At 31.1% G+C, this 14,735-nt stretch overlaps 1 protein-coding gene across 1 annotated transcript; it reads left to right on the top strand.

The window, feature by feature from the left end:
- On the top strand, nt 2,506-6,235 carry LOC109348094. Its single transcript, XM_019588314.1, has 3 exons — nt 2,506-3,221; nt 5,426-5,543; nt 5,638-6,235. The coding sequence occupies exons 1-3, from the start codon at nt 2,581-2,583 to the stop codon at nt 5,869-5,871; spliced, it is 993 nt and encodes a 330-aa protein (XP_019443859.1). The 5' UTR covers nt 2,506-2,580; the 3' UTR covers nt 5,872-6,235.

The following is a 14,735-nucleotide window of genomic DNA, read 5'->3' as shown; positions in this document are numbered from 1 at the left end:
TATTTCTTCACCGTTTGTTTCTTAGTTTCAAAGTTATTGTTTCATAATATGTACTATTGAGAATATTGACATTATGACCTTATCACACATTATTATTTTCTTCTTTACTTATTCTTACTGCTTTTTTGTAATTCAATTACAAATTATGTACACATTTCATATTTCTATAAAAATTTGTATTACATCACCCAAATTACCTCTTATTTTTCCTATAAAAATATATAAATTTTGAATTCTCGAATATAATTCGACATTGGGGCTTCAATATTCAATAACAACATTCTAAACATAAAATATTTCTCAATATCCTCATATCAAAGGAAATTCATTACTCGATTTATCATGTCTATTACTTTGTGTAATCATTATTACAAAAATAAGAATGCATAAGAATACAATTGACAAACATTTCATGAAGACCTTATATATTAGGACTTATTTCAATGATTATGTCTTAATCATACAGTTTACCTATACAAATAAATGTGGGTTACTAAACTATTTGAATGTTCAATTTTAACATGTATTCAATTACAACACTCGAATAAACACAATTGTGAAATACTCTTATTTAATACAAAAGTAATATACTTCATAAATATAATATACAAACTACACATTACAAACAATAGGAAAACGGGTTAACAAACACGAGAGTGCCTATCAACATGCTAGTAATCATAAAGTAACTTTTTGTACACTCTAAGCACATACATTTTTTTTGTTTTCTTATTTTTATAGCCCATATGCCACATAAGGGAAAGCCCCTTATTCATTTATTCACAATTTATTCAGCCGGTGCATTTTAAATTTGAATGCAGAAGAATATATTTATATATAGTTTTATAGCTGCAAATTTAATATGTACTTCTGTTTGGTTCCAATAGTTTTTAAATTTCTAAAACCACAAATCTAGTAAAACGGGACATAAATGCTTCTTAAAAAAATAATCGATCCACGAAATTGAACCACATTTTGTGATTTGGTTTTGTTCCATCAGTTTTATGGTTTAAACCAACTACTTTCACCTTATTCAAGATTTCTTAAACTAAAAAAACAGAAACAAAAATAGTCGTTTCCCTTAAAATGGAAAGAAAGAATATATTGCTATTAAATGGTATTAATTAATAGAAGGTTGAAAAACCTCACAAGATACTTCATTATCCTCTTATGCCTTTTCCATACAAAAAAAGCAATCTCTACATCTGCATGAGAACAAACTCCTACAAAAATTATTTTTGGAAGCATAATTCTTAAACCATGTAATGGTGCTCACGCAAAAACTAATGATGCTTAATATATAATATAATTACATAGTTTCACCTTTTAAGCATAATATATCTTTCAAGAATAAAAATTTGTTGTCTCAAATTAAATCTTATATATTATCTTATGCCAATAAAAATGAAATCCACACATCACTAATAATATTTGGTGTACATGAGTTGGTGGTGGTAGTGGACAACAATGTTTAGGTGTGATGGTACTATGGATTCAATCTTATCTATTTCTAACTCAAATCCTTTTATAAAATAAAATACACTACCTTAACATCATAAGTTAGAATAGGCCTATATGATGGCCTCGTCATCATATCATAATGGCTCAACAAACTTTAGATTACAAAAATTATAGGATAAACTACTATATTTTGTATCTCTTAATCTGTTCACCAAAGAAGCCTATATGATAAATGGATTAATTATTCCATACAAAAACAACATTCAAATTCTATTACACATAGGGAAGTGACTAATGTGATCAAATAATACATTATTTATGGATGATAAATTTACAAGTGAAACATGTCAATTTTGATCAACAAAATGTAAATTTTGATGAGAAAAAAGAGAATTATATGAAAAATAAAAAAAATTAAAAAGTAAATTAAAGTAACATTCCCTTCTTTTTTGTTGTTGTTGAAATTACATATAACACTCCATTTTTTTATACATATGCAAAACAATAATGGAGGGGTATAACTATATTAATATCAACACTCCAATAAAGATGTATGCAAAGAGATTTATACACTATAATTATATTATCGACATTAATATTTAATTATTATTAATTATAAGTAATTTAAATGAAGAGTTGATAAAATAATAATTGTTAATGTATTGACTATATATATATTTTTGGTATTACTAAGGGTATCCCCTCTTAACAAATGTCATTAATAGTAATCGAACCCTTTAATTTTATAGTCATCACTAGAATTTAGTGAAATTTTAAACTATTAGACCAACAATTTGTTAGTAATATATTAAACATAAAGTAACCTAAATAAACATCAAAATAAATAAATAAAAAGTACAAGTAACACTCAAGTTATACTTTGTAATGTATTTTTAAGGTCAAAATTGTAATTTCAATGAAAAGTAAAAGTCATAAATATCATTATCTATTGAATTTTTAGTGTATTTTCTCATAAATTGTCTCTCATTAAATATTAATGGAGAGGAGTCAAACGCAAAAAGTACCTCATAGAAAAACCAATAGTTTTGGTTCATTTCCATGGTTGTGCCACTTTGAGCCATTACCAATATACCCTCCTCCTCCTCCTCCTCCTCCACCATGCCTCTCCTCAGAAGCCTCCTCTCTCGCCGCCGCATCCCCTCACTCCTCACCACTCCGTTCCCTCATAGACCCATCACGTCTTCCCTCAATACTCATCACTCTCTCCACCTTCAACCCCAAACCGAACCCAACCATAAACCCCTCCATGCCCTCTTCACCCAAGTCATGGGTTTATCACCCAAACCCCAAACCGAACAAGAAACCGAACCCACCGTACCAGAAAACAAGGACTTGCACCAAAAGCTGAAACAGTTAGAAGAAGAAGTGAGAATCCACTTACAAGAGAGAAAAACAAAAAGGGTCGTTCCAATTCCAAAGAAGGTGAAAAAACCAGTGAGTACTGTGAAGTTGAGCTTATATGCTGCATTTACTAGTAAACCTGATAAAGAAGTTGTTAGTGTTAGGAATAGGAGGAATGTGGAGGAAGTGAAAGTGAGGGAACCAATGATTGTGAAGGAGCTTTCACCTGATATGGAGATGTTTGTAAAATACTTATATGAGAATGGGTATTTTAAGGATGCTAATTTCGCGAAGGGGAAGGAAAGGTTTGACCTTGCTTGGTTTGATAGTTCTTTCGGGAGGGGGTATGTAAAATTCGCGGCCGAGAGGTTTGGTAGAGACAATCAGGAAATTGCCAAGTAAGATTTGATTATGATCATGACCTCTTTGTATGTTGCATGTTTGGTTTATGTTAGTTGATTTGTTTTTTTTTATATGTTTGATTTAATGTGGATGAATTGTATGAAAGAATGTAAATATAGCATGAATAGAGCTAAGTACAAATCTTTGGTAACATGTTGCACATATTATGTTTTTATTGGAAATGTAATAGAAACTATGTTTTGTTCATGCAACATTTGATTAGAAGTGAAAGAGATTAGTGATCTCCATTTGGTGCTAATGCTGTTCAGTTTTAAGTTTGTTCAGTCAACTAAAGGGTTCATGATTTCTAAGAGCTAAAATAGCTAAACATTTTGTTTATAAAAAAATGAATTCTTCCTCCTCTTAGTGACTACTGAAGCACAGGTGGATTAATTCTTTGCGGATAATTTTGTGTTGCATAAACATTCTGGTAGTTTAATACTGTCCTATGGCATTATGGTAGGCAGCTTAAAATAGTAGCAAGACTTTGTTGTTCTAAGTCTATGGGGTTGTGATGAGATGATAATGGTATTTCAGAAGGTTCTTACTTCTTAGATAGCTTTCTTTTCTCGGAAAGATAAGAGTGATGGTCTACAAAATATCATTCTTATTCTCCGAATCTGGTGAAAAGTGGTTAGATTCAGATGATAATATCTTTATGTACCTGTATTTTTCACATATATGTGCGCACACAAGTGTATAATGTTGAGTTTCAACTTAGGGCTTCATGACTTGTGTTAAACCTGACCTGTGGCTGTTCGAGGATGTCATTATTCTTTTGAAAGATTATTTTTTATTGTTGATCTGCCTGTCATTTGGTATCTAGTCTGGACAATTTTTTTGATATTTATCAATTTCAATTTCCTTCATTTATGCAGATTTGATATCATTATATAATAGAACTATTTGACAATCTTTCATATGCTGGATCTGGATACCTTAAACAGCTATTTCTGCTACCATCATTTCACAGAACCGACAAATGAAACAAAAATCTAAGAGATATAGTTTGTATTATTGTGGTGCCGTGCGCTGTGTGGATGGGGGGGGGGGACCAAAAAGTGATATTAGACTTGATAGTCTGTGTACAATATCGGGTTCCTTTAACTTCCTCAGTCAATGGATATATTTTGTTTCGCTTTATTTTATTTAGGAGGGGATTGGGCATCAAGACCAGTGTTCTGTAGGCAGACTGATCGCTTTATGGGAAGATTAAAATAAAACATTGTGGTTACATTTAAGAATTAAGATATGAAACCATTGAAAGTTATATTTAATATCATATTTGTTAATTATTAGTAACATGTATATGGGATACATATCTTAAAAACATAACTTATTTACACACGATGTTCTGTATTGTTTTTATCACAATATCAGAAGATAAGGTGCATGTACTGCAAGATAGACTATATATATTGCAGATCTGTTCCTAGGGATTTGTATTTTGAAAATGAGAAAACAACCATGTAGTGAGCATCAATTTTACCTGTTGATGGTTGGGAAGCAACAATACATAGTTTGTGCTTGAAGAGTGATTTTGGTAGAATTAATTTTGTATGAATAATCTTGATAAAATCACTTTTGGATGTGTAATTAATTGCCACAAATAGTTTGAGTTCCTGCTTGGATTAGATTGTCAATAAATTGATGTTAAATGAAGTTTTGCTTGACCAGAAATGAGAAGTTTCTTCTTAGCTGAGACAAAAACTGATACTGCCAGTAACTGCCTAAGAACCAAATCGCCGAGCATAATAGAAGTTGTAAAATAGTAAAATATCAAATATTGAAAGTCCATGATGATAAATGAGAGGATTAAGATCTTGTTAGGTACCGAGGATCCTGTGCATCGAATGTTTGTAGTTATAGTGTAAGTAGTTCATTCTATTAATGTCTTATTTGAGGATTGTGGGTTTAATTTACATATATATTGGATGATCTGCTGTCATATGAAAATGAATCCATAAAATTGATTGCACTTCTAAATTTTCATTAACCTGCATTGAGGATGAAAGTTGTCAAATTTCGTATTTTACCTTTCTTATATCGGCCATGCAAACTTGCAAGTAACTCAATTAGCATTTCCCTTTAATTTGGGCACCTAACCTGTTTTACAATTGGATCGGCAACAATGTACATTTTCCTTTTAGTTGCTTATCTTTTATAATTTCCCCAAATTGTTGGGATTTTGGATTCACAGATGGCTATCAGCAAGTGCCTTGAAACAACTTGCAACATTTGGTTGCCCCTCAGTCGACAGGAGTAGTGTCTTCCCTGCTAAAAGTTTGCGAAAGTTTTTCGAGGTTCCAGAAAACACTGTAAGGCATAGCATTCATGAAGGCTTTTACCATGTTCTTTAATTTATTTATGCATATATTTACCTTCGTTATTAACAGTTTCATTTTCAATCAGGTTTGCAGTAAATGCGCGCTACAACAGTCGTGCAAGTTTATTAATCAAAGTGTGTGGAAAACTGGTACCAGCAATTTGCATTTGGTTGCAGTTATGAAGGTTGTTACTTCATATGCTTTAGAGTTGGTGCATCCTCAGCTGGTGGTGCCCGATGAAGTAAAAAAATCGGTCAGTCAATTACTAAAAGAGGTCGTGAAACTGAGTCAAACCAATGAGGTCGCTTCTGGCGTCTAGGTGACTGAGATTAACTTACATTGTTTTATGCTCTTTTCTTACAAATCCCTCAGAAACATGACCAGTCATCACTAGGGCTTTAAATTGTTGTTGGCTGTTGCTGTTGTGGTTTAGCTGATTGCCGCAACTAAAAATCGCATGTTGCATCATCTGATGTGGTCCGTATTTTAAAACACTGGTCATGAGAGAGGGGCTACATCCTAAAAGAATCTTTAACGACATGATTGTTTGTGAGCATAATCAGACCTTGCAAACCATATATGAATATTAACTTCTCTTAATTTACAAGCCTTAAAAGTTTTCTTTGGATGCTCAAGTCAAAAGGAGTGAATTCATTTGAATAAATCCATGTCTCAATGATTCACAATTTCTATTATTAGTGGCAGTGTTTGATGTTGATAGTGTGTTTGTGATTTATTGAGCCACATCTTTTATCGCAAACTTTGTAACACTACACATATCTCTTATTCTCATTGGTCAAAAAAATAAAACCTGAATTAAATATTATTAATTTTACATTTTCTAACCAATGAGAATGAAAGAGTACATAAAGTAGTACGTTTAGGGTAGAAGATGTGTTGTCGTGCTTTATGGTATGGATGGGGTCTTTGCATTAAAATTTTTGAAGAAAATGCTACAGTGATGATTGATGATTGTATCTCATTTAACAGCTATAAGAGGATATAATAGGGTTTAAAACGTGTATTGTGGGGTTTAAATCTAAATTCCCTAAATTAAAGGTGAAATATTTAAGAAATTTTAATTAAAAATAAATATCTTCTACTAGCATTTGAAATAAACTTAATCACCAACAAGAAATTGTTCTATTGGTGTCAAGTTTTGCTAGATCTCTATGATGACTAAAAGATCAAGGATTCGATTCTTGGGAGGGACGTCATAAAACACAAGAGAAATTAGTTCATTACCCAGGAAAGGTGAGATAAAACCCTTTATAGTACCCCAAAAAAAAATAAACTTAACCCGCATTTCATGTCTTCTTCTCTTCAACGTACAATTGCACATCCAAATAGTTAAGTTATGACTTGCGTTTTTAAGCCCATCCAAATAGTTAAGGTTTTAATTTGAAATATTTTTTTTATTTTGAATTGCGCTCTACATCCCTTGTACTCAACAATCAAGATGAGGAATAACATTGGCAACCTCTATCTCCTTACAACTAAAGGGAATAATATTCTTTTATCTCATTAAAAAAAAGAATAATATTACTTTTTGCAAAATTACCTATATTCACAACTTTAGTCAATTTATGTACAACAAAACAATAATGTTAAATTTATAAATCAGATCATTTCCATTAATTGAGAGACAATTGTTTCAAAAAACAAAGAAATATAACTTATCTTTAATCAGAATGAAATTACACTTTTGTCATTAAAAACAAAAGGATAGATATGTACTTGCGTCCCTAATAATGGAAATGATCATTGTTCTTTATAGACAATTCAGCTGCAAAACATGAAAATTAGAACATGGTAGAGAATTGGAGAGAGAAAAAAAGAAAATGTTAAGGTTAAAGGAGGACAAAAAAAAATGAGATGGATAGCATTTGGCATAAGTTGGTTTGCATGTTTGTTGTGGTCGGGAGGGACAAGAAAACAAGCAACAATTACATTATTATTATTACATAATTATTATTGATTCTTTAAGGAATGTAGCATACATGAACGATATTGACTACATAAAAACTGTATAATAACTATAGATGTTAAACTCAACTGTTATATAATACAATAGAATCTTTGTTTCTAGATTGATCTGTGTATCCCACAGTTTTGCGCGTGCTTTGATTCTTCTCAATTTGCTCTTGGCGAGACAAAGGGAGTGGAGGAGGCACCGTCCTTAGCTTTAGTATCATAATTTTTATTTATCAAATCTTTAAGCTTTGTTTGGGAATAGGGTTGTGGATGGGAAGAGAAGGGAAGAGATGACTTTGAAAAGTTTGTCCCTTATTTGAGAGTTGGATGAAGAAGAATGAAAGGTTTTGGAATATGGATGGCAATGGGCGCGAGCGGACGCGGGTTGTGTTTCCCGTGCCCAAACCCACAATATTTGCGGATAGCCGTGCATGTAAAAGATATTTGCAGGTACCCAACGAGTTTTTAATTTTAATTATGTATTTATAAAATTTATAATAATCAATATGTAAAAATAATTATTACATGAATAATATATGATATTTATATGATAAATTTATGATTATAGTCAAATATGTGTAATTTATTATGAAATAATAATAATAAAATATATGATATATAATCTTAAAATAATAATTATATATAAAAATTTAACTAAATATATAAATTTGCGGGTACTGTGAGACGGGTATCACAAAACCCGCTCCTGCCCATAAGCTATTATTGCGAGTATCCGTTGCGGGTATTTTCATGGGTACCCACAGGTTGGTTTTTTTGCCATCCCTATCTCCAAAACCTTTTATATATCAATTTTTAAAGTTCCTCTAATTTGGGGTTTTTTGGAGATAAAATGTCAAAATGACTAAACATTTTTAGTAATATTATATAATTATACATTATTGTCCATTTCTCATTGTTAATTACATTTTTAAAGGAAAAATAAAAAAAAATCTTATATTATCATTAGTTTACTTTCCTCGTCTAAATTTCATACTCCTAATAAGGAGGGGAATTTCCTTCCTTTTCCATTCTTTTCCATTCTTTTCCTAACTCATTGATCTCTCTCCTTCCATTTTCCCCATAACTTCCAAACAAAGCCTTAGTTTCTCTAGACTATAATATTTCTAATATTTTGTTAATTGAATTTATTAGTCATTGTCCTTAAGCAAACATGTATATTTTATTTTACTCCTTAAGTATACCACTTCTCAATACAAACATTACTTCTTTTACCTATCTTAATTAATCATCGCCTTTGCCAAAAGCATTTAAAAGTATGTCCATTTGATACTTCATAGATTCCTTCTTTTTTTAAATGATTACTTATGAGGTAGTAGACGGCTTCTTTGTACACTAAATGCATCAATGCACCATATACAATAGAGAAAATAATATTTACAAGTACGATTTATCCAACATTTATGATTAAGAATTACAGACTCTTAAATAGAAGTAATAATACATATGATTTAGTTTGTAAAAACTTTATAATACTTATGGTACAAAAATATTAAACTTCATACAATTACAGGTTTATTGATTTCGTTCAAATAAAAGAAGTAGGCATAAATAATGAATAATATATTTATAGTATAAAAAATTGTAGTTACAATACACAAATATAACTCAGTTGAATGTGGAAATCTGATTATTGAGGACTATGCTGAACATATAGCACTAAAAATCAATGGTTCGAGTTAATACATCATAATATCATTATTTCAAATCATACAATTGGCAGCCTTAAAATTACTTAAATTCAACTTTGATAAATCATAACTAATATTGAAACTTTTTTATATAAAAAAATGATGACTAGAATCATCACTTCCACAATACGTGCACTATATTCTCATACTTCCGATATTATATATTGTATCTGTTTAGTTTCCGAATTGTCTTAAAACTTACAAACATATTTTGCATACTTTGTAGCAATATAATGGTTAAATAAATCATACAAATGCTAGAGAATTAAAATATATTGTAACTATAGTGACTGGAACTAGTATTGTTCAGTTTCCTCGAGATAATCTTCTATCATGTAAATGCAGGCAACACATAATATGAGTAAGCATCACATTTCCTTGCATGGGATTGCACAGAAGATGGGTTTGCAACTTTTCCAAAAACATGGAATCCTAGTACACTTGCATGAACTCAAGTACATGAGGAGAATCCAATCCAAAAATATTAGTTTATTAGATGAGAGAAACTCATGGCTTAAGTACCATATTGAGTTTGTTATTCTACTCAATATGAGATTCCTAACATTGTCGTCTTTTTAAGGGCTGAAGTTCACGGCAGCTTTCATCTACCGACACCGACCGGATGGTAGTTCTTTCTCCTTTTTGGTGGCTTAGTTCAGCCTACAGGAAGTTATTTCTATGACACAACTCTCAATAAAAGATATCAATTGTTATGACTTAACACATGAGGAGAAGTCAACCCAAAAAAATAGTCTATTAGGTGGGAGAGTCTCATAGCTTAAGTACAACATTAAATTTGTTATTCTATCGAATATGAGACTCCTAACAAATTCATAAAGGTATAAAAATCCATTCCATACCAGCAACATTAGCACAGTTTCTTTACCATAATGTATATCTAATTTTTTTACTAGAGCTACTCTCTTTTTTAATTATGTTGAGTTAACCCGAATAAGCTGGTAGGTCGCATAAGTCAACTTTGGATGAGCTGACATAGAAGCTAAGTCTTTTCGGCTCAATCCATGGTTGACCCAAAACCCTAAGTGGGTTAGCCTAAACTTGTTAGATAATCCATTTTACCCGCCTTAGCACCATCCGTCACAAGGCTAGAATTTAAGGAATGAGTTCTAGGTATAACAGTAACCTTATATGTAAAAATGAGGGTTTACACACAAAATGATTTTGACCGGAAATGTAATGTGAATGTTTAGACATAAATTAACAAAAGTGCTAGACGAGTAAGGTGCTTGTCTAGGCCAAAAAATGGGTTTCGACAGAAATGCAGGAAAATGCAATTTTAAATGCAGTGATGTTAATAAATGGTTTTTGGTATTTATATAAGAAATGAAATGCAAGAATAGTAATAAACTAAGCTAAACCTAGTCAAATGCACATGTATATATATTCTTAACGTGATTGTAGTGGAAACGTGTAAGAAAACTAATTGAGAACAATGTGGACCAAGATCCCGACAACATGTAGAATCAACTCAAAACCATTGTGTTTGGATTATGGAACAAGATTGAAGAGAGAGTACAAAATGGAAGAATTGTTTTATAATACCCATTTTATGTTTTGCTACCTCTATTTTTTTATTTTTTTATTTATAGAATCCTAAGAACTCTACCAGTTTTCATGTTTGTATTCCTAAATGGTATTTGAATCATTGGGTTTAAATATTACTGCATTTTTTAAATGCTTTTTCCTAGGTGGGAAGAAGGAGTAGAGATAAGATTGTAAGGTGGTTACTTATTTATGTGTTTGGGATGTATATCATGAAGAGAAACAGAAGACTTCAGAATCACTCTCCGATCTTTCATTTTTATTCATTCTATTCCATAAATCAGTAATGAATAAATATTCTAAAGTATAACCAATGATGGATATAGGATTGAGAAGTAGAATATGCAATATGTGTTAAAAATTAAAATAATAAATATCATCAATATTAAAAATATTAATGTTAAAATTACAAAATTTAAATATATTGAATCAAATAAATTACATATCTTATAATTAACCTGATTTCACAATTTGAAATCGTTGTATGATCAATTAATTGTCAATTATGTTGAATGGTTCTCGCTAAAATATAAATCATTAGACATTCATTCATTCATTCATACATCTTTCATCCGATACACAATCTATTTTTCACAATTTTCATAGTTAAAAAAACTTTTTTTATAGTTGTATTGTTAACTTCAAAATAAGATATACTAAACAATGAGTCTTTCACTTTCAACCAACTTATCTTAAATATTATTGATTCCTTTTATAAAAAAAATTAACAGTGTTATTCATATCAATGATGTAGTCTCAAGTTAATTATCAAACATCAGCAAATCAGTTGAAAAGAGATCACGTGCATAAAACTTTACAAATTCAATCAGTTTTGTCATATCAAAATTATAAAAGAAATCAGTTAAACTCAAACAATATATACAAAAAAGCAACTGAGTCAGCATATACATAATATTATAAAATCGAAGCATGTGATGTCATTTAGAAAAAAAATCAAGGCTTTTCAAGTTACAAGTAAAAGTGAAATATTTATGCACTGTCAAAGTAAAATTTTATAAATACTTACTATATTATCCACCATTCATTTGAATTACTTTTGGAGAGTTAATGATAATTAAATATAATTAATGAATGATATAGCAAAATTATATAGAACTCATACATTATTAGTAAAGACATTTTTTTCTCTATAAATAACATTCATATTTTCTTCAAATATCTCAAGGGTGCAAATTTCAGGTTGTGCAGGATCACATAGCATCGTCCTAAGTGTAACTATATAAAGTTAAATTCTATATATTAGTAGTAAAATTTAAATATAGGCCGCAAATTCTATACATTATTATAAAATTCAAAAATAGTCGTACGTTACTACGAAATCATTGGATGACCCCATTACCTACCTTGACTTGCGAGTAAGGTGACAATTTTAAACATGTTTGACATATTTCTTCACAATAATGTTAAGAAGATTAGAAAAATCGAACTAAGTTACATTTTCTGTTTGTCCAAAAAGTTATGATCCAAATTTAAAATGAGTTCTGTAGTGAGAACGTGGCACCCCGCACACGTTCAGGCGGAGAAAATGGACTCGGTTCGGAAGCATGTGAAAAACTAGAAAGAGAAAATGGGACCTGCGTGGGATTACAGTATTACACTACAGATAAGCTTTTCTAATAAATTGTGTTTAAACTTTAAACTCATTTTTTGACTAATAATATTAAAATAAAAACAAAAAAATAATATATTAATTTTGGATATGGTTTAAAATATAATTTAGGATAATAAATCTTTATCATGAATTATTTCCATTAATTAAAATACAAATGCATTTCCAAAACATATAATTTGATTATAATTAAAAGATAAATGTATCTTTTATATTTTTGAAACATCTCATTATGTTTTCTTTTATATAAACATTTATCTCTCCATTAATTAAAATAATAGTAACTTATCACAATAAGATTGCAATTATACAGAGATAAGTGAATAAATGAATATTTTAAAAACAAAAAATAATAAAAAATAATATTCTAATTAGTTTGAGATATGAATTGAAACATCTTTTATAACATGGGATATTTGTTTTGAACAACGTGTGCAGCCACTATCCCTCTCAGACGCTGAGTTTTGCATGCCCCTTCTTCACACTTAGGATAGGTTGCAGATAAGACAAGGCTATATCATCTATGTCGGTGTGTAGACAAGATGGAGATAGTGATATTTGACATAAAATTATTTTTAACCATCTACATTTCAAAGTACTTTTAAATAAAAAAGATATAAAACTTATATTAGATAGGATTCATTGCATTTCTAATGTTTCCCAAAATTGACAAATGTATCTTTCATTGCCTTCTAGTGCCTTTTCTAAGTTCCTGAATTACCCCCTCCCTTCTTTTGTGCTTGTCTTCTTTCTTCTTACCCAGTTTTTTAGGTATTTTATGTGTCTCCATCTATCAATCTCCATCAACGAGGCTTTGGGTCTTTCAAATTCAGTTATGGGTATTCTGGTCAAATAAGCCTGCGTTGTAATACCAACATCGTGGCAAAGGAAGGAAATTAGGTTATTAATACTAAAACTAGTGGATGAGCTAAGTTTTAAATAGATTGAGATAGACTCATATCTATATCATTTTATCTTACATGTGTCAAAATATGAATTCATTTAACTTGATTACATTAATTATTACTTATAAAAAAAGAATTACATTATTAATAATTCTTTATAAAATATGATTTACCCTATTCATTCGTTATTAATATTTTTTAGAATATAATTGGTTTTTCATAGATATCTTTGATTAAAAATAAGATGTTAGAAAGAGTAGGGAGATGAAGTCATTTTGCATTGAAAAATAACATTTATAAGGGAATTCAACATTTTCATTTAAAAATAGAGTGGGGTCCACTTACTCAAAGAGTAAGTTTTGTAAATTTACTCCTCAGCCTAGCCTTCAAAATACAAAGTTTTTTGAAATTTTTGGACATGACTGTAACCGAGAAGCCTTCAACCATGAGGGATTTCAATTGTTACCAGGACATAGGAAGAGTGAAAAACTACAAGTGAGAAATCACACCTTGAACCAAAACCTTAAGAGTTAGTTTGAGAGTTGTATTTTTGAGGGGTGAAGAGAAATGTAAAATTTGGGAGATGTAACGCCCCGAAAAATACTTATCAAAAACATTGCGGAAAAATGGGTAAATTTTTTTTTTGAATAAAGAAATTGTATAAAATTGTTTCCTTTTCAAAACCTTCCTTTTTCCGGGACATCACTTTAAGTAACTCGAATGCGGAAAATCAACTTATCGTTATCAAAGGATAACTTAACCTGATTCACAATTTCCTGAATAAAGTAATGCATATAATCAATTAAGTCATAATCAGATCCTACAGATTAGTTCAATAAAGGCGGAAACTACATCGCCACTACATATACAAAATCACCAGATACACAGCCCTCCATCAAAAACAAAAAGAGGACATCGACTGGCCCCCAAGCTGACTCAGAAGATTCCAGGAATGTTGGACCCCTCACTCGGGTCCTCCTCCTCTTCTGAGTCCGACACGAGGTTGATCACCTCCACCGAACTCTCCACATTCACGAGTTCAATGACCTCGTCCTCCTCCTCTTCTTCCTCCACTTCGTTATGCCACAATCCAGCGGCATAATTTGGTGGGGATAAAATTCTCAGACTCGGAGTCTTCTTGCAAGGACCCCCTCCAAGAACCCGGCTCCTCTGGGCTCTGCGGGATGACGGAGCATCCAAACAATCCGCCCACGTCCTACGACCGTGAGAGGGACCAGCGCCGTCACTCCTGAATGGCGGGTGTCGAGGTCCAACATCTGGAGGCATCAGACCCGTTGGCGGCAAGGTGAAAGAAGCGTCGATGTAAGCGTCAGGGTGAGGGGTCATCATCGATGACCCTTTGCACTCCATGTGCAACGACAGACTGCAGGGACCTGTGTAA

This window comes from Lupinus angustifolius, chromosome LG05, assembly GCF_001865875.1.
Source record: "Lupinus angustifolius cultivar Tanjil chromosome LG05, LupAngTanjil_v1.0, whole genome shotgun sequence".
NCBI classification, from domain to species: Eukaryota; Viridiplantae; Streptophyta; class Magnoliopsida; order Fabales; family Fabaceae; genus Lupinus; species Lupinus angustifolius.
The sequence above is the reverse complement of the archived record's forward strand: the minus strand, read 5'-3'. Positions and strand labels throughout refer to the sequence as shown.